Source organism: Vigna unguiculata, chromosome 7 (assembly GCF_037176805.1).
Source record: "Vigna unguiculata cultivar grain cowpea cultivar isolate G323 ecotype 2 chromosome 7, ASM3717680v1, whole genome shotgun sequence".
NCBI classification, from domain to species: domain Eukaryota; kingdom Viridiplantae; phylum Streptophyta; class Magnoliopsida; order Fabales; family Fabaceae; genus Vigna; species Vigna unguiculata.
The window spans coordinates 40,288,432-40,306,782 of record NC_140798.1 but is presented as its reverse complement, the minus strand read 5'-3'; the positions used below and the strand labels follow the sequence as shown (position 1 = coordinate 40,306,782).

At 32.7% G+C, this 18,351-nt stretch overlaps 3 protein-coding genes and 1 pseudogene across 3 annotated transcripts; 1 reads left to right on the top strand and 3 right to left on the bottom strand.

The window, feature by feature from the left end:
• Window positions 1–1,847: 1,847 nt before the first annotated feature.
• LOC146884870 (gibberellin-regulated protein 2-like) lies at window positions 1,848–2,516 on the bottom strand (annotated as a pseudogene).
• A 1,507-nt stretch (window positions 2,517–4,023) lies between these two features.
• Window positions 4,024–7,139, bottom strand: LOC114189823 (Mitochondrial transcription termination factor family protein). Its single transcript, XM_028078523.2, has 3 exons — window positions 6,971–7,139; window positions 6,569–6,639; window positions 4,024–4,945 (listed from the first exon to the last, which is right to left on the bottom strand). The coding sequence occupies exons 1-3, from the start codon at window positions 7,020–7,022 to the stop codon at window positions 4,364–4,366; spliced, it is 705 nt and encodes a 234-aa protein (XP_027934324.1). The 5' UTR covers window positions 7,023–7,139; the 3' UTR covers window positions 4,024–4,363.
• Window positions 7,140–8,729: 1,590 nt separating this feature from the next.
• EMB2756 (transmembrane protein (DUF616)) lies at window positions 8,730–16,040 on the top strand. Its single transcript, XM_028080798.2, has 7 exons — window positions 8,730–9,478; window positions 9,867–10,634; window positions 13,170–13,522; window positions 13,805–14,016; window positions 14,824–15,080; window positions 15,166–15,344; window positions 15,454–16,040. Exons 1-7 carry the CDS (start codon window positions 9,226–9,228, stop codon window positions 15,520–15,522), a joined length of 2,091 nt encoding a protein of 696 aa, XP_027936599.1. The 5' UTR covers window positions 8,730–9,225; the 3' UTR covers window positions 15,523–16,040.
• A 582-nt stretch (window positions 16,041–16,622) lies between these two features.
• LOC114190779 (isoliquiritigenin 2'-O-methyltransferase-like) lies at window positions 16,623–18,351 on the bottom strand. The gene is made up of 4 exons (XM_028079813.2): window positions 17,855–18,351; window positions 17,438–17,751; window positions 17,271–17,335; window positions 16,623–17,168 (listed from the first exon to the last, which is right to left on the bottom strand). The coding sequence occupies exons 1-4, from the start codon at window positions 18,280–18,282 to the stop codon at window positions 16,872–16,874; spliced, it is 1,104 nt and encodes a 367-aa protein (XP_027935614.1). The 5' UTR covers window positions 18,283–18,351; the 3' UTR covers window positions 16,623–16,871.

The window sequence follows — 18,351 nt, the reverse complement described above, 5'->3', positions numbered from 1 at the left end:
TAAATTTATTATATACTTAATTTATCATAAAATTTTAAGGATATTTGTTATGTGTAATATGCAATGCAACTTATCTTGTATTAAAAATCTGCTGATGTAATGCATTAGTTTCTCACGACCATGTAATTTACGGAGAATAATGAAGATGTTGGAGAGAATTAGCTTAAAAGGCTGATCAAGAAAAGTCTATGTATATGAATAGTTTAGTATCGGCAGATATCAAAATGTGTATATTTATCTTTTCTTAATTTTTTATTTTAAAATATAGTTTGGTATCTTTATATTTGAAGAATTGTATATTATATTATGAATTTTATATTATACTTTTGTTTTTTTATATAATTATATAATTGCTTCTTAATACTAATTATGATGTTATAATTGAGTTGTTACATAGATGATGTAGTTCATTTAAGTAATTATATAATAAAGAATGCTACATGGATGCCATAATTATATAATTGCCTCTTAATAGTAATTATCCATTTAAGTAAGATCACCGTGTGAAGATAGAATAAAGAATCCTAACTATCATGTTAAGATGCCTATAAAATAACTAATACAAATTCATTTAAGGGCTCATGTATTGTTTATTAATTGCTAACTTTATTACACACATTTTACACGTTCATCAGTTTTTACATACATTTTGATTCCTCACTTGTATTTAAAATTTGTAGACTCGTGAAACCATTATTAGACAAAAATGTCTCAACCCAATAAATACAATTAAAATTCCTATAATAGTTTGAACCATAAAAAAAAAAATCTTATTATCCGAAAGAGAGTTTTATTTACGTCTAATTTAAGAGTCAAAATTGGTATTGATCAGCTTTTGAACAACTTTTATTTAGTGTATAGCAATTGTCAAATTATTGCTCTAAATTTAGCCATTCATAACATTTCAACTATGTAAACCTTTTGAATGAAGACTTACCTTATGTTTGAATAACTAGTGTTGAATAAGAGATTTCAATAAAAATTGAAATACATGTTATTTACTTACAATTAAATTATCTTTATTTTTTAAATTGTTTGTTTAAATTGAATAATTAAAATATATTGAATTTTAATTTTCTTGTTTAGATAAAGTAATTTAATTTCTAATTTAAGATAAATTCAACTCCACGGTTAAAGATGAGTTAACTTATCTCAACATTTAATTCGGTTCGACTCGACTTATTTTCAATTTGGATCGATTTAGATAAACATTCGATCGGGATTGACTAGGCTCAACATTTAGATAGAGCCGACTCGATTCAACATTTGGCTCAAATTGACTTAGTTCGACCTTCGGCTCAGACCAACCTGGTTAGACATTCAGCTCGACCTTCAACTTGGTCAAATTTTGGCTGACCCAGCCATGTCCAAATTTGGTCAAGTCGACAGACCAAATTTGGGTTGAATTCAGTAGAGTCGATCCTAGTCAAAATTCAGCTAAGTTAGTTCCGAGCGAATTCGAATTCGAGTCGATGAGATTTGACCGAATTCAACTGGGCCAGTCACAATCGAGCCAACCTTAGTTGAATTTTGGTTGAATTTTGCAAAGTCGACTCCGACAAAAATTTAGCCATATTCAACCAAGTCGGTTCTGATTGAAATTCAGCTGAATTCGGAGAGTTAGTCCCGACTAAATTTTGGACTAGTTAGCCCCATTTTTTTTTATCCTCACAAGATGAAGAATTCCACTATGAAATTTCAATTTCTTAAAATTCTTAAAATTTTTTTAATTTTTTTTTTCATTCAAAAAAATTATTTTACTTAAAAAATTCAAAATTTCTAAATAAATAAATTATTCTTAAATTCACTTCTCCAAACATAACATTTGGGATACATCAAATAAATGTTTAAGGACACTTGAGGTTTCCTGTGCGGTGATTGTAGCATAGCAAGGACAGAAGTGTGTGTTCCCATAAGTGACTGATGTCACGCAATTGCACCTCTCACAGCAAGTATTGCACGCCCTCATGCACATTCTGTACCTGTCAGCCCTCCTGCACCTGTTAATGCATTCTCCATGACAGTCTACACCATTTAACCAAATAATTATAGCACCAGTAACTAATTAAACTACAAACACTACAGAATATGTAAAATATTATTCTCAATTCTTACCTATCTTGTTGGCGACCATGTGCTTATTTTCACTGTAGATCCATAACTGAAAATTTTCCCATAATCAAGAAAGAAAAAAATAGCAAAATAATTTGTTTCATATTATTCAGAATCTTAGCTATCTGAGTTTAACTTACTAATTACTATACTAAAGAGGTTCAAAAGTTCTTCCTAAACAGGCTATAAAACAACATTAAATTATTGTCTTTTCCAACCATATGAATTTGATTGGAGTTTGTTGTCTAGACGAGGCTTCAGAGGCTTGTATAAATAGGAACATAGAGTAAGGAGTAAGAAACTAATATTACAGTGAATAACACATCATGAATGAACCACTTTACCTCTTGTATAAGGATGAAGCACAAAATAGTCATGACCACTGTGTTTCTGGTGAGGGCCATAGTTCTGGGTCTGAAGCTTTGAGGGTTACTCTCAATATTTATATGGGAAAAGAAAGGGTGAAAAGAAAGGGTGATTTTTGAGAGAAGAGGTTGCAGCTGAAACAAGATAATTATGTCACCCCAACAAATTAAACACCCATTCCTATGCATGCACTTTGAACCATTTTTTCCATATTGGATTAATCTTTATCGTAAAAATATTGTTAATATACAATAATATTAGTTTTCTGTAAATACCAGATTGATGTAATATTGTAATCTTGCAACCCTTTATCTAACAGTGTCTCTTTCAATGCGCTTCGGTTCATTCTTTTTTCAGAAATTAATTCATCAATCTTCTTCTAGTAACAATTGTCGATTAAAGATGGTTAACAAATATTAATATCTCTCCACAAAATCAACCAAATTCCTTGTTTTCTTTGTCTAAGAAAGAACCACCACCAACTTACATATAATGAGTAATGAAACATGGTCGTTTTTCTTTTTCAGACACGATTAAGAAAATCACTATATTTGGAAATTGGTTTGCTCAACTTCAAAAGTCCAGTAATGGGCAATGATTATAGACGTAAAAAACTCATTTAACCCTTAAAATATTGATCTGTTTTGATTGCGAAAAACCAGCTGAAGATATGATCCAGGAAATCTGCATGCAAGGTTTCAATTTGTGTGAACCATTTTTTAAGCTTGAAAGATGAAACCATTGCAATTAGGTGTGATGATGTATTAAAAGTCAAGAGTGGTTACTCCTTTAAGCTTTGTTTGACACAAACTTATATAATTAACCTATTTACTGTAGGTGGTTATAGATCTGGACCCACTTACAACCCACATCAAAATGAAGAAGAAAATCTTTTTTTTCTTTTTCTTTTCTTCATTGTTGACTTTGTTAAAGAGAACAAGATAAATGACTTGATTGTGTTGTGCTAAGTCGGTAAACTCAAAAACTATCTATTAAGTTGACAAACTAGAGATTTTGCCTCTTAGGTCTGATATTCGTAAGAGAAAATGTTAATACTATTTTTATTATACACTTCTAATAATTGCCTAAAATAAGTTTAAACTTACAATTTTTTGTGAGATTCACTTCTTATTTATAGTAAGTCTAAAATTAGTTAAAAATTACAACTTTATACTTTTTCTCATGATTTTATAGTTTGTAATACATTTTATCCATAATGTTTCAAATAAACTCTTGCACAAACTGAACACCAATACCTGCTGACAAAAACAAAGGTGTAAACCATCCCCTTTATGCTATCTTTCAATATTTAATGTTGAATTAAATTCAATGATAAAAAATTCAATATTTAGATATTATAATGATAGAATAAAAGCAGATCCATCTAACACCCCCAAATTGGAAAGAAAGAAGAAGATAACCATTAAATAGAATGGAATCCCTTACATCACTTCATGTTATTCCTTCTTCTTGCAAGCGATCCAAACAATAAAACCTATGATAATTTTATTTTATACCACTTTATCATATCTCTGACTATGAATCTAAAAGGAGAGAAAATTTGCTTTTTATTGTCAACTTGGTATCAAATATTATTTATAGCTCATCAACAATATTGAACATCTTTCAACACAAGAACATGATTTACAAACAACCTTATTGGTCTGGACACTATTACATCAATCAACAATTCAGAATAGTGTCTAAATCATAATTGCTAAACAGACCTCTTCAACTTGAGAATGAACTAGTTATTGGTATCCTAGAAAGTGAGAACATTTCTTCATATACAAGTACAAATGTCTTCCATTTATGTTGGAGAAGGTGAATGAATGAACCAAAAATTATGCACCAGTCAACAAAAAGATACATCTCACCCAATCATCTAGAATCGAGCCCAGCATCTAGTGCATTGTGCTATACAGTCTCCCTTGCAATCAACATTATAACCCAACACTTTTGGATTTCTAAGGAGAAGTTTCTTAAGAGAATTTCCGTTAATACTCCACTGCTCCTCCAGGATCTTTACATTGCCTTTCAACTCTTCCTCTAAATTACATCCAAGAATTTCTGGAAACTTTTTAAGCAACTTAGACAGATCATCATCAGAAAGATTTAAACTCCTTAGATAGTCAAGTATTCCATTTACTGTCTCAAATTTGGGAATTTCCATCGTACGTTCTTCTCCCCAATAAGGGGAATGAACAAGACCAAATGCTTTCCCAAGTATCTTGTCCTTTTCTTCATCACTGAAGTTAAATGCAGAAAGAGCTTGTTTACATGCTTCCCACGTGCTTTGATCTTCATTACTTGTGATTATACTTTCTATCTGTGCAGTTGAGCACAATATCCAATGTTTGGTAGAAGGATTTGAGGTCCATGTTGCTGTTGCTACACTTGGTGAATATCTACAAGAAAATCTGATATTTGGCAGTGGAATACTTGATGATGCAGCACCAAGATCAGCCTGCAAGATTATATGCAATTTTTAGACTTGGCGACCATTATTAGCCTTGTATATGACATATTTCTGTTAAATGTTGCATTTCAACTCTGTCCATTGCAGATCCAAATACCTTTTTAGGAATGATGGTGTGCATAAGGCATAAAAAAATACTTTTCTTGAGCTCTACAACAATACTTTTAACTGGTTTAGTTGTAAACAAGTAGTATTCTCTACCAGGATATCAAAGTCTAATTTTCAGTTCTGGATCTTCATATATTACTGATTGTGCAAAATTATAAAATAAAGTTCCGTGCTGAATAGGAAGTAAAAGATGTAAAATATGCTAGATAATCCAAGCATTTAGAATCAAGTCAACCGTAATGAAATCCCCACCTGTTACAATAATCAAATTGTAAAACTGTTCTTTTTATATTCTCTACTCCATTCTATTCCATGTTTCTTTACTAAAGTAATTTTAGTATCAAAGTCAACCTTCAAACCAAAAATAAAAGGTTTTGCAGTTCTCACAGTTCTCGCAGTTGGAGACAGTTAATACTGTTAGGAATACAAGTGTGAGTCTAAGTCCTACATTGACCAGAAATGAGAAAGTAAAGCACTATATAAAAATAAAGACCCATAAACCCATTGCCTTAAGGTTTTGGGTTGAGAGTGGTGTCAGTATCTTATGTGGTTAGGCTCAGATCTCATTGGTGTTGTTCTCCCCAGTGAAACCCCTCTGTAAAACCTGACAAATACATACTGTAAAACTATACCTTCTTTAACTCCAATTCCACCAACAAAAGTACAAAACCATGAAAGCATTCTAATGCACTTCTATCCTAGAAGGCTTATGAGAAACTAAACAGGTTAGTATGGTAATACTTTTCAATACTACAATTCACATGATGATTAGATGAATGCATACAGACAAAATGTCACTTTTAGGACAAAAGAGCATTCACTCTTCAGTTAATAGCATAAACTAGTACCCATTCTTTGAAGAAATAACTGTTCAAAAACATTGTGAAACCCATCACTCGGCCACTTTCTTGGATTATGAACATTGAAAATCCTAACACGGTCCTGTCCAAGAGATGGCAAACTTTATATTCTTGATTAGCTGACTGTAAGCAATTTTCCATCAACAGACTTCTCTTCAATTTTCACAGAGCAAGCAAACACAATAACCAATCCGACAAAACTTCCCAAATCAGAAGTGGAGTCTCTTCTCGGTATTTTATATTAACCTTTGTTTTAAAAATTAATTAATCACGCAGATTATCAATATGAAGCTCCAATTTTTATCGAAAAAAACACCAAAAGGGCTTACGGAACTCCATCTAACTTTTGTCCTAATATCAATTCAAACAAGATGTCTTCTAAACGTTCCTACATCTTCACTATTTGCATTTTCATAGCTAAGTGCTGAAAACCAAGAGAATTCCTTAAAACCTTCTAACTGTGGCTCACTTTTTTACTGACTAGCACCGATTCTTAACTTTCTATAATACGGATTTCGGCACTTCTTTGAAAAGGCCGATGAAGTAAATATAAACATGAATTCTGTTTTACAAATCATTCCGGACAAACCATTTCCTGGCAAACATGTTCATAAAACTAGAAAAATGTTAAGAAAACATTTACCTTGCAATAACAAAACTGCGCTGCAGAATCAATAGTAAGTAAAGGGGAATTCAACCGGTTCCCTAACATCCCTGCACTTGCAATATAACACATGAACATCTGATTACAGTAAACAGTAGTAAATTATAACACGGGACAGAGAAGAAGGTGAAAAAAAAATAAAGGTACCCAGAAAATCAAAAACAACTTTCCCACCTACACCATTAAGGTAAAGCAAAGTCCACCCTCCAAAAGAGTCACAAAAATCAAGGACACTCAAAAAGCAAATTCCTCATATTTCTCGTGTTGAGTTGAGATTTTGAATGTGATAATAAAACCAGAATTGCCCATTTTAAACGAAAGGGACGAGAAATGAATGAATAGCAGAAAAGAGGAAGAGAAGGATTGAAAAATTAAATGTACCAGAGCGTCGATAAGGAGACAGCGCCAAAGATGCAAACTTGAGACTCTCCATCAACGCCCTTATGCTTCAACGCTAATTGGCTTACCCAACACCTTCACTGAAAAACAGTGTTTTTGTGGAGTCATAGGTTCTACATTTTGGTGGTTGAGAAAATTGCAAGCAATTAAACCTTTTTGAAAATATAATTTTAAGATTAAATATCTCGCATCAATGATAATATATAATTCTTCACTGAAAAATAATATTTTGTTTTGACATATTTTCATGCCAGTCTTTAAAACATATAATAGTTAGTTATTGAGAAATAGTAATAACATAACCTAACCTTTTGTACTGAATGCAATGTTTTTTTCTATAAACAAAAAAACTTTAAAAGAAATAAATAATTCAAAAATAAAAGACAAATACGAAATTATTTTTATATAATAAGAAGTTTTAAGTTCAAATTCTAAATTACCAATTGTTTCCACAGTATTATTACTATTATTATTCATAGAGATCTACATTCTTACCCACTCAATTTATATTGACTTCTGTCATAATTTGAGGTTACGTTGAATTATTTAATTCTACTAAGAATTTTCAGCGTACGTAAATTTACTAGACTTCATATATGTCGGTTTTTTCATAGGAAAAAGAGAGAGTATATTTTCATCCTATTTTGTGTAACCTCCAATAATGTGTTTGAATTCTATAAAAAAATTGAGTTTAGTTGAAGTCAATCGAAATAAAAAGAATTGCATCGATTATATTATCATAATGTTTAATAGAAACTAAAAATTGATTTAAATGTTTGACCGAAATTTCAAACATACCGTAAGAATGTAATTCTTTTATCTATTCAGTCTTAGACAGAATACTTTTTTAACAATTTATTTTGTACACAATAAAGAGAGAGAAATTGTATTCAGTCTTTCTTGTACATATATTTGAAAATGGAAAATAACTTAAAAAACACAATTTTTAATTAAATTAAAAAATAAAATGTAAATAAAGGTCACTTAACTTTTTAAAAAATGTTAATAAATATTCTCACTGGTTGAAAAATAAAAGTTTATTTTGCTAAAAGTGTCATTTATAAATTCTAACTCTTTCATCGAAACCTTTTATTTATCAAGTCCTTAACTCGTCTTTGGCAGTATAAAGCTTTTAACTAAAATAGATTAACTAGACTTAATGTTTTATCTTTATTACCAGGAGTAAAAGTCCAAATAATTAAAAAGTTTAAATATTTTATAATAAGTGAGTTAATAATTTATACTACAAATTATACATTTTGATAAAGTTTGAATGAACTTCCTCTAAATTTTGTACTTTAAACTTGACCAACAGAATATTTTATGAATGACAATAAATGGCATTGCGCGCGTCCATTAGGTTAAAGTTACTCCTCTGGCTACGCGTATTGGGTAATGTTTCCTCTCACTTTCTTCATTTATTCTCATCATTTTCATCACTTGTATTGAATTAAAATTTTAAGTTTATAATCGCATATTAAAAATATAAGTTTCTTACCATATTATTTATATATAAATGATAATTAATGAAATATTAAAAACAAGTATTGTAAAATAGAACATAATTTTGTATTTGAGTAATATTTTAGTTTGTGAGTGAATGATACTTCTTTTTTGAAACATGTGGGATCTTCTAAAACTGGATCTAACCATGCTGCACCGTGTCAGATCTTCCAAAACTGGATCAAAACAATACTAGTATGTTTAATGGAACCCAACAAACAATTAATAATTAACAGTAGAGTGATCCAATCACTTTCATTTTCTCATTTGATATTTTTCTGTCATATGGAAAAGGAAAAGAAGAAAACAGAAAGTTTAGCCCAATCTTTGAATCCCAATCATTAAAAGATTATATGCTTTATTGGCCTCTAATTTCAGGGGGAAAAAATAAACCCATTTCCGCCCAAGACTCCGGCGGCACAACGTCGCCGGTAACGTTTCTCTCTCTTATTTACTCAACCTCTGCTTCCTCTCATACATATCCATTTTTTAGATTAATAAAAAATTGAAAACTGGGTTACCCATTTTTTGTTTTTCCAAAGCACCAAGAAAATCAAGCTTCGTCTTTCATCGCTTGCTTCACACTCCTCTTAACCTCGTACCCACCTGAAATCTACAGCATCTCATCACACCAAAGTGTGGAAGTTTGAATCTTAGAGGAAAAGGAGCACGTGGGTAAGTGGTGCTGGGTAGAGAGAGACACAGAAACGGTGTGTGTGCATCATTGTTATGGTATGGCTCAGCAGAGGCAATCGGGAATGGAGAGGCTTGGGGTGAGAGTGGGGGCCCACGATCTGCACCACACCAACGGCGCCGGTGATCACGTCGCCGTCGGGATTCGCAGTGGCACCGCTCACAAGCAGCCGCGGTCCCGGCGATCGGCGCGATCCGACAGGGGCACGCAACTGTCGGTGGCGGCAATCCTTGTTTTCCTCTTCCTCGTACTTGTCGTCACTGTGCTCGTCTTCTCTTACATTTCTAGAGACGGTGAGGTTTTGTTTTTTATGAATCTTTTCTTTCTTTCTTTCTTTCTTTCTTTGATCATAATGCCTTTGTTGATTTTTGGTGTTCTCGAGCACCCATGTGAGTGAACACTGTGGGTTTTGCATGAACTTGAGTGCGATTTCTTGTTTGGTTTTTGAATGGGAGAGGGTTTTTGAATCTGTAGTTTTTCTTGGTTGATGTTTGGTTTGGGCCGTTCAGTTGGTTGATTGGGGCTAGGTTATTTAGAGAAGTAGTAGATTGAGTTCTTGTTTTCATCTGTTATAATCAAATGTTTGCTGTTGCTTCAGCATCAGAGTTCATTTTGTTCTTGTTATTTTTTTTTTAGTTTAGTTTGTTTCTGGCTCTTAAAGATTGTCAATCTGTGTTGCAGAAATAAGTAACAATGGCGATGACGGTGTTGATTTAAAGAGTGATTCTGATTTTCTTACAAATGTACCTCGGATACAGAAGAAGAAAGTCCTTGACTTTGGGCATGGCTCTGGAGGACATGGTCGAGATTCAAGATATTGGGATAAGGATGATAGGAGAAGAGATGGTGATTACGATGAGGATATGATGGAGCAGACAAGTAAGGATCCTGGAGATGAAATTGCTGAAGATGATGATGCTGTAAAGAAGGACCACGATACCAAGTCTTCTCACGATGGCTTAAAGCGGAGAGGCGATGGCTTGTATAATGAAGCAGGACGTCAGGAGCTGAAAAGATATGAAGAAGAATATGAGGCTTCTTTGAAGAATCTGAGACACTCCACCGAAGTTGATGGGAAACTGTTGCATGAGACTAACCTTGAAAAGAGAAGTGCGTCGGATGACATTGATGATGAATATGATGATTTTTTTGATTTTAATGATGCTCAATCGGAAAACTCTAGCGATAGCAAAAATGTGAGAGGGGAACATTCTAATGCCAATGTGTTGGACAATGAAGTTCAGAAACAGAAAGAATCTAATGATTCTTTTGCTGAGGAAAACAATGATGATGTTACTTCTGAGGATTTTGAAGAGGCCTCTTCCTTGAATAAAAAGAATCCTCATGAGAGAAAAACAAATTCTAAACATGCAAGTACTTTTAATGGACAATCAACTAGAAAATCACACCCTGAAACAAAGAGGAAAGTCAGGCGCCGTAAATTTTCAGGTGAAGTTCATTCTTTCTGATTGTTTCTTTAGTAGATCTCCCAAAGTATATCTGTTGTATGGAACTCCTTTTGAAAGTTATTTGCATCTGTATTCAGAATCACCATTTATTTGGTACCAATACTACTGTTGCTCATGAAGATAGATTTGCTGGCAAATGTTGTAGTTTTGTTCTGTTGCAGGTTTTTCTAAATAAAGGATAAAATTCTCACCCTTAAAGAAAGTTAATCTTAAAATGGGGAATTGTCTAAACTTTCGGGCTTCTTATGAGTTAAGTGAGGGGGTATTGTCTGGATGTGTTGGGAATATAATTTGAGATATCCTCCTTTACGTGTTGAATATGCTCTTCCCTATGAAGCTCGTCTCTTTAATGGTGTGTCCATGTGTCCTATATGAATACGACACTCACTCGACATGTATTGGTGAACTATCCAATTTAAAAAATGTTTTTTTTGGGTTTCTGACATAGTTCTAACCTGGCTCCAACACTAGTTTAACAAGGACAAACACGGTGATTTTTTAAAAATTAGAACCTTATTCTGCAAGTTTCTGTTATGATTATTGAAATAAGAAGCGCGTCCTGTATAATCAAGAATATTTAGATTATATGTGTATTATTAGGAATGCTTTTATTTATTCTCCTATCATATCTTCCTATAATGTCGAATTTTTTGACGTACTTTGTCTTTAGATGAATCTCGGTTAAAGTGTTTTTTTCAATGATGATAATCAAGAAGGGGATGAAATGTCTTAAATTAATTGGATCCTCTTTTCACTTTTTTGGATTTTAGATAGACTGATTATAGTCATGTTTGTACAAGGTGACAATATGTTTAGATTGTTATATTTGACTAACTTTGTTTATGGATGATTTTGAATATATAAATCTTGATTGTCAATTTTAATAATTTATAATGATGTTCAACACACACACACACACACAATCCGTGTCACCGTGTGTTACATTTTGGAGATTATGCATGTTGCAGTGTTCATGTCGGATGCCCGTGTCAATATCTTGCTACGTAGGTTGTTTCTTACTTTTGTTTCTTCTACATAGTCAAAATTATCTATAAAAAGTTAGTCAATATACCAATTTGAATATATTGTTACCTAATATAAAAATGAATTTAGTCCATTTATCTAAAGTCTAAAAAGTGAAAACAGGATTTAATTCATTTAAGAAATTTCACCTTCTTCTTGTTTGTCATCATTGAAAAAGACACTCTTGGCAAGGTTCATCTAAAGACAAATTAACACCTTCAAAAAGTTCCACAATATATGATACGAGAATAAATAAAACCATTCCTAATTATATTGGATACCCTCTTTATTTTTATAACTACAGCAGAAACTTAACCGATAAGTTCCTGACTTTCTAACTTATAAAAAAAATCGTGTCTGCCTTTGTTGATGTTGTGTTGGAGCTGTGCCTTAGTTACGTTGAACCTGTGTCCCAGGTCTGAAAACGTTTTCTAAACCCAACACTTTAGCAGAGTGTATGATATGTGTTGTGCAAGTGCCATAAACGTGTTGGTGTCTGATACATGATGGACACATGAACATGCCATGGCAGAGCTTCATAGTTAGTTAGTGATTGTTGTAAAAGTAGAAGTTACCTATGTTTGGTCATATTAAAAAAAAGGTGTAGTGTCCATCCATGTTTTTGAAAACAGCTTTGGGGGACAAGCTTATTGCAATAAGGTAATAGTAACTCGTCAAAATATGCTGTTTTCTGCTTATTTTTGGCTTCTGCTTTTCCAAAAGAAGTTGAAATGAACATCTTCAAGAAAACATGGTAAGTGTTTTTCTGTAAAAGAAAGTTCTTTTTTTTTTTCTCATAAAAGATCAAACAAACACAGCTGTAGAAAAGCAGCAAGTTTCTGTTTTTTTTATATTTTTAACCGTTTAAGGACAAAATATATGAATACTTACTAATGTTATTTTAAGATGAGCACTGGATGGCTTTGATTTATGGTCCACCAACCAGGAGATGATCTTGTAGGTACAAAAGTCAAGAGGAAATCATGTTTAAAATATAAGTTTGAATGTGTATTTTATTCAAAAACAGATAAATTGATCTATTCAAGTTGGTTTCTAATTTGTTAAAATACTATATAATATTTAAAAGATTTGATGTTTTTCTTTGTTTGATAAATTTCTGGTTGAAATTGATTCCATAGAAATTTCAAATCTGTATAAACATGGTTTATGTGTGATTAGTTGTTTTTTTTCTCTTTGCTTCCTGCTGTCACCGTTTTTTCTCATGTATCTATGTCTGAGAAAGATTTACCAAATGACGTTCTTAAAATTGATTCAAGACCTGTTTACAGGCTAATTAATATAATTTATAAATATTTTTAACTTTATATAGATATATCTAATTGGTCTTGTTTTTAATTGTTTTAAGCCCTCTTTGGACTTTCAAACATTCCTCAAAGTGGTTCTATTCATGATATTTTCTCTGTCACCACTTTTATCACAAGTATAAAAAGATAAGAAAGAATATCTTGTTGACATGTTACCTATTAAACAGGATCCTGTGAGATGAAATTGTTAAACTCAACTTCACAGCTTGTAGAACCCCTAGAAAGTCGAAAATTTGCAAGATTTAACTTACAGTACACAGAGATGGAAGAGAAGCCCCTGGGAGAAGAACAATGGGTTCCCAGATTTGCTGGTCATCAAAGCTTAGAAGAGAGAGAAAGTTCATTTTTGGCCCGTGATCAGAAAATAAACTGTGGTTTTGTTAAAGGTCCTGAAGGGTCTCAGAGTACTGGGTTTGACTTGACAGAAGATGACGAAAGTTACATCAGTAGGTGCCACATTGCTGTGATCTCATGCATATTTGGAAATTCTGATCATTTGAGGACCCCAGCCACCAAAACGGTAATTGGTCTACTTTATCTTTTAGTTCAGTTTATTGGTTTGAGATGCATTCGGAGGTTAAGAATCACTTATTCTAGTAAAATGTTACTCTCTTTGAAGTTTCATTCAAGTAAATTGTCAGTGCTCTATTCTTTGTGTGGCATCTATAATCTATTACTATTTTTATATAAATCTGTTGTGCATTTTGATTATAAGATTTCCCAAAAGTCTCTATATAAACTTTTTGATGTAATTGCCACCTAGTATGTTTTATTGTATTGATCCAAATCATTGTGGTTTCAGGTCACTCGATTGTCAAGGAAGAATGTCTGCTTTGTTATGTTTACGGACGAAATTACAGTTCGGACGCTCTCTTCAGAAGGGCATGTGCCTGATAGAATGGGTTTCATTGGCTTTTGGAAGTTGGTGGTGGTGAAGAATCTACCATATGATGATATGAGAAGAGTGGGCAAAATACCTAAGTTATTGCCTCATCGACTTTTTCCTTTTGCAAGGTGAGACTGATATAAGAAGGAATAGGGGTTCTTTTGAAATTAACAGTAATGATTTGGATGATGTTTTAAAATATGGTGACTGCTACGGGGCGTTAAACAACAAGAAAGATGTGTTGTATAAAATGGTAAAATTTTAGTTAGCTGATTCTAACATTTGATTCTTTTATTATGTACACCATATCCTTGTGTTGGAAAGAGTATTGTAAAGGAGAAGCTAAAGAGTGTGACCATAGGGTAGATGTCAGTGTCCGGTTTTTACTACCAATAAAGAGCCTTATAACGGCACAAAGGTTAGTGCTTGATGAATCTCTGATGGGGTTGAATATTGAAAGAGATTTGTGAGGATTATTATATAAGTTTTAATGACTGATTTATTGGCTTGAACATACTGTCATTATACTTGTGGATACTATTGTGTGTTCCAGTGTTTTATAAGTTGGAAGTGTTTCTGCGAAAATTCTAGACTACCTTGGTATGTTATATAACTAATGGCTTAAATTTTAGTGATTCTTCAATTCCCCAACCTTTCTAGCCTAAACCAACTTGGAAAATGAATCTTTGTGCATTTCCTAGTTTTAGAATTTTGGTTATTGGAATAGTTAAGTCCTTATTGCAATGGGGATTGATACAAATACAAATTTATTTTGTATGTGGTGTTCTGTATATATATATCTGAAATCTTTGGAAAGGTTTCTTATTAATTTTCTTTGTTAGTTAATTTAGTTACTGTTTGTTTTACGTATAATTTTCTTTTCTTAGATGTTCATTAACTTGATGGTTCTTCTTTTCTTTCAATTTTCATTTCAGGTATTCAATTTGGCTGGATAGCAAATTACGGCTTCAGCTTGATCCTTTACTTATCTTGGAGTACTTTTTGTGGCGCAAGGGTTATGAATTTGCAATATCCAATCATTATGATCGGCATTGTGTATGGGAAGAAGTAGCACAAAACAAGAAATTGAACAAGTATAATCACACAGTTATAGATCAGCAGTTTTCATTTTACCGGGCAGACGGACTGCAAAGATTTGATGCATCGGATCCAAACAAGCTTCTACCAAGCAGTATGTTCTGTTAACCATTTATTTTCTGTCAATTCTCCGAAGTTGTTGATTAAATGAACTGATGTGATTTACATAATCTTGACAGATGTACCTGAAGGTTCTTTTATTATTAGAGCGCACACCCCAATGTCGAATTTGTTTTCTTGTCTTTGGTTCAATGAAATTGATCGGTTCACTCCTCGTGATCAGCTGAGTTTTGCATATACATATCAGAAGCTGAGAAGGATGAATCCAGATAAACCATTCCATCTGAATATGTTTAAGGTGAGGCAATATAAGCTCAGCTACATGTTGATAGTTTATTTGTGCTGTAACAGTACATTGTGGTCGTGATGAAAGTAGCATTAATGGTTTTTTCTTCTTCTATGACCAGGACTGTGAAAGGAGACACATAGCCAAGTTGTTCCGTCATAGATTGGATGAGAAGAGGATACATCATTAAAAAATACCAGTTTTTATCAACATTTTTATGATATGACAAGATGTACTTGGCCAGTCTTGTCTGTATCTGTTGAAGTTGATCATCTGCTGCAGAATGTGTTATATGAAGATTCAGTGATTTGTGCTCCAGCACAGGTGATTGCCATGAAGGTGAAGTGGTGTTTTCAAAGTATGATCTACTACGGTGCAGCTGCTGTGTCACAACATAATTTTGTGGTTATGTTTTATATATTTCTTGTATCTGTCCATTTGTGACATGATTCATTTATGCCCTGGGAGACAACACGCAAAGCATCAAATGACTCACTCCCTCTCCATCACTTCCACTACCTCATTTTTCTTTTTCTAAATTGGGATTGTTTGTATGTAGAAATTTTTGGTAGGCCATTAACACTTACCTTAGAAATCTCACTCGTCATTCTTATTGTTTTATTATTATTATTATTTAAACATTTCATTATACTAAGCACGGATGAGTTGTTAAACTAAATGTGTAACACTTTCTCTACTGCTCCAAAATTCAAACACCTCTCTATCTCTGTATGTTTTTGGTTACTAGGTTCTTTTACGAAAATGACTATTTCTTCTGCTTAAATTTTGTACTTTCCAGAGATGTACACTTTGAACCATAGTTTTGTTTCAATTAACACTATTTTTTATATATAAAAAATAAATAAAATTGAACTTTGATTTTTCTATTATTTTTTTCTTAATATGGATGACTCAGTTGAAAACTGTTTCATCAAATCAACTCAAGATTTCACAAATTTGTGCTGATAAATAATATAACATTTATCCATTTATATAACAGTTGTCAGTGTTTCCCATAATACTAACTATTCAAATGTGTTAAAAGGATAAAAATTTAAATATTATCATAAAATATTAAATAAATTTAATTAAATTAACTAAATTCACATATTTTTAAATTAAAAAATTAAATTAAGTCAAAAATTTAATGAAAGATTAATTTAATTTTTTAATGAAAATTAATAAAATAAAAATATATTTAACTCAATAAAATGTGTGTACTAGATCACACTACATATAAAAGGATTGTTACAAAAAGTATTACTGTAATAATTTATTTGAAATAAGATAGGTTACCAAAGTATTACTCTGATCATTTATTTGAAATAAGTTATACAACCAAGAAATAAGTGGTGCTGTCTTAAACAACAACAAAAAAACATAAATATCCTCGTGAAGAAAAGTTGCCAAACAGCTGAAACTCAACCATATTTTTTAAGAAAGTAAAGCTGAAATGATGGATAATCTTATTGGTAGCTCTATTAGCTTCACAGAAGGGAGTTTCTGAACTGGCTAGCTTGTCATTGATGGAAATTTAATTTATTTGTGAAATTCCATGGTTCCTAAGACAGAAAAAGCACGACAGACAACTTGAAATCTTGAGAATCCAGAAAGCTTGCACAATTTCTCGTACTCCTTTTCACTTCTTTCCTTCCCACCACTTGTGATATACATGGCGTTGTCGAGTGTGGATACAAGCTTTGATACATTAGACTCTGATGCTTCTTCTGGTGCTATAAATTCTATCACAACAACCTTTCCATTATGTGGCAGTGCATTGTGACAGTTCTTCAAAATGCTTAAGCAGTCTTCATCTGACCAATTGTGCAACACAGCCTACACGGAGTCAAAAGAAATAAAAATCGAATTCAATCATCGTTGGAGAGATCAAACATTCTCAAACATGAAATTTAAGTGTCATAGAAAGTGTTTTCTGACCTTTAGAATCATGGCATCACCCTTTGGTACATAATGGTGCATATCTCCTCCAACATGCTGTATCCCTTAATTCATGCAATTTTAGACAGTGTCCAAGTCAACTTTTGGTAAAAATTAAAATTAAAACTATCATGCATCATTTACTTTTGCTAATGGCATATATATACCTGGGTAAGGTGGCGCTTTTTCAACAACATGAGACAAGTCAAAATTAATACCCTTAATTGTAGAGTACTTGGAGATTATCATGTGCAGAGTTTGCCCTGTACAACCTCCCACATCAACCAGAGTTGACACTCCTTCAAATCCTTTATACTCTTCAAGAATCTTATTCATTTCTAAGTTGCAAATATTAGCCATTGATTTGTTGAAAATGTAATTCAGTTGTGGATCTCTTTCAGTGCATTGGTAGAAAGACATTCCATGAACCTTCTTGCATAGGTCGTCCTCGGAATCAACTATTACATCCTTAAAATTTGGCCTAAAGTCACATCACAACATATCAGCACACTTTTTAACTTTATGAGATTTCTACCAAAACATTACCTTTTAGATTATTGTATGGAGCAAACAAAACTACTTACCAAAGTTCTAACACTGTAGGATGTTGGCAAAGTGTTGTGAAGGGACCAAAACTACCCCTTGTTTCATCATTGACAAAGTATTTTCCAACACATGAGATTCCATAAGTTGTGTCAGTGCTACCATCTTCATTGATGTGAGTGGAACAAGTGAGCAGAGAATAGTTGGCAAGCAAACGCAGCATGCGTTGGAGCCTATCTACGTGTTGTGTTGGTAACGTTGGTAACTTAGAAGCAATTTCTGAGGCTGACATGGCTGCATTTGGTGGTGTTGCCTTGGCTATGATTTCAAACAATTTAAGCTCAATAGCAGCATTGAGCACTGAAGGAAATACCTGACTAGTGCAAAGTAAAAAAGCAGAAACGAAAGCTTCATCATCTCCTTCTCTGGGAGTGGTTGTGACAACTACATCACCTCCATAGGAACCCATATTTGCTTATCTCTTCTCACTGCTAAATGTGTTCCACTTGTTTTCTTCTCTGCATATTCCCTTTCCCAC

What these genes read in the sequence shown, in the direction of transcription:
- LOC114189823 (XM_028078523.2), bottom strand. Translation starts at nt 7,022, where the DNA reads ATGGAGAGTCTCAAGTTTGCATCTTTGGCGCTGTCTCCTTATCGACGC. An exon ending in GTCTCCTTATCGACGCTCTG is followed by an intron (nt 6,640 to 6,970) that starts GTACATTTAATT and finishes TTGCAAGTGCAG; the next exon opens with GGATGTTAGGGAACCGGTTG. An exon ending in CGCAGTTTTGTTATTGCAAG is followed by an intron (nt 4,946 to 6,568) that starts GTAAATGTTTTC and finishes ATAATCTTGCAG; the next exon opens with GCTGATCTTGGTGCTGCATC.
- EMB2756 (XM_028080798.2), top strand. Translation starts at nt 9,226, where the DNA reads ATGGCTCAGCAGAGGCAATCGGGAATGGAGAGGCTTGGGGTGAGAGTG. An exon ending in GGACCCCAGCCACCAAAACG is followed by an intron (nt 13,523 to 13,804) that starts GTAATTGGTCTA and finishes TTGTGGTTTCAG; the next exon opens with GTCACTCGATTGTCAAGGAA. An exon ending in AAACAAGCTTCTACCAAGCA is followed by an intron (nt 15,081 to 15,165) that starts GTATGTTCTGTT and finishes TAATCTTGACAG; the next exon opens with ATGTACCTGAAGGTTCTTTT.
- LOC114190779 (XM_028079813.2), bottom strand. Translation starts at nt 18,282, where the DNA reads ATGGGTTCCTATGGAGGTGATGTAGTTGTCACAACCACTCCCAGAGAA. An exon ending in AAAAGCGCCACCTTACCCAG is followed by an intron (nt 17,336 to 17,437) that starts GTATATATATGC and finishes GCATGAATTAAG; the next exon opens with GGATACAGCATGTTGGAGGA. An exon ending in GTGATGCCATGATTCTAAAG is followed by an intron (nt 17,169 to 17,270) that starts GTCAGAAAACAC and finishes GACTCCGTGTAG; the next exon opens with GCTGTGTTGCACAATTGGTC.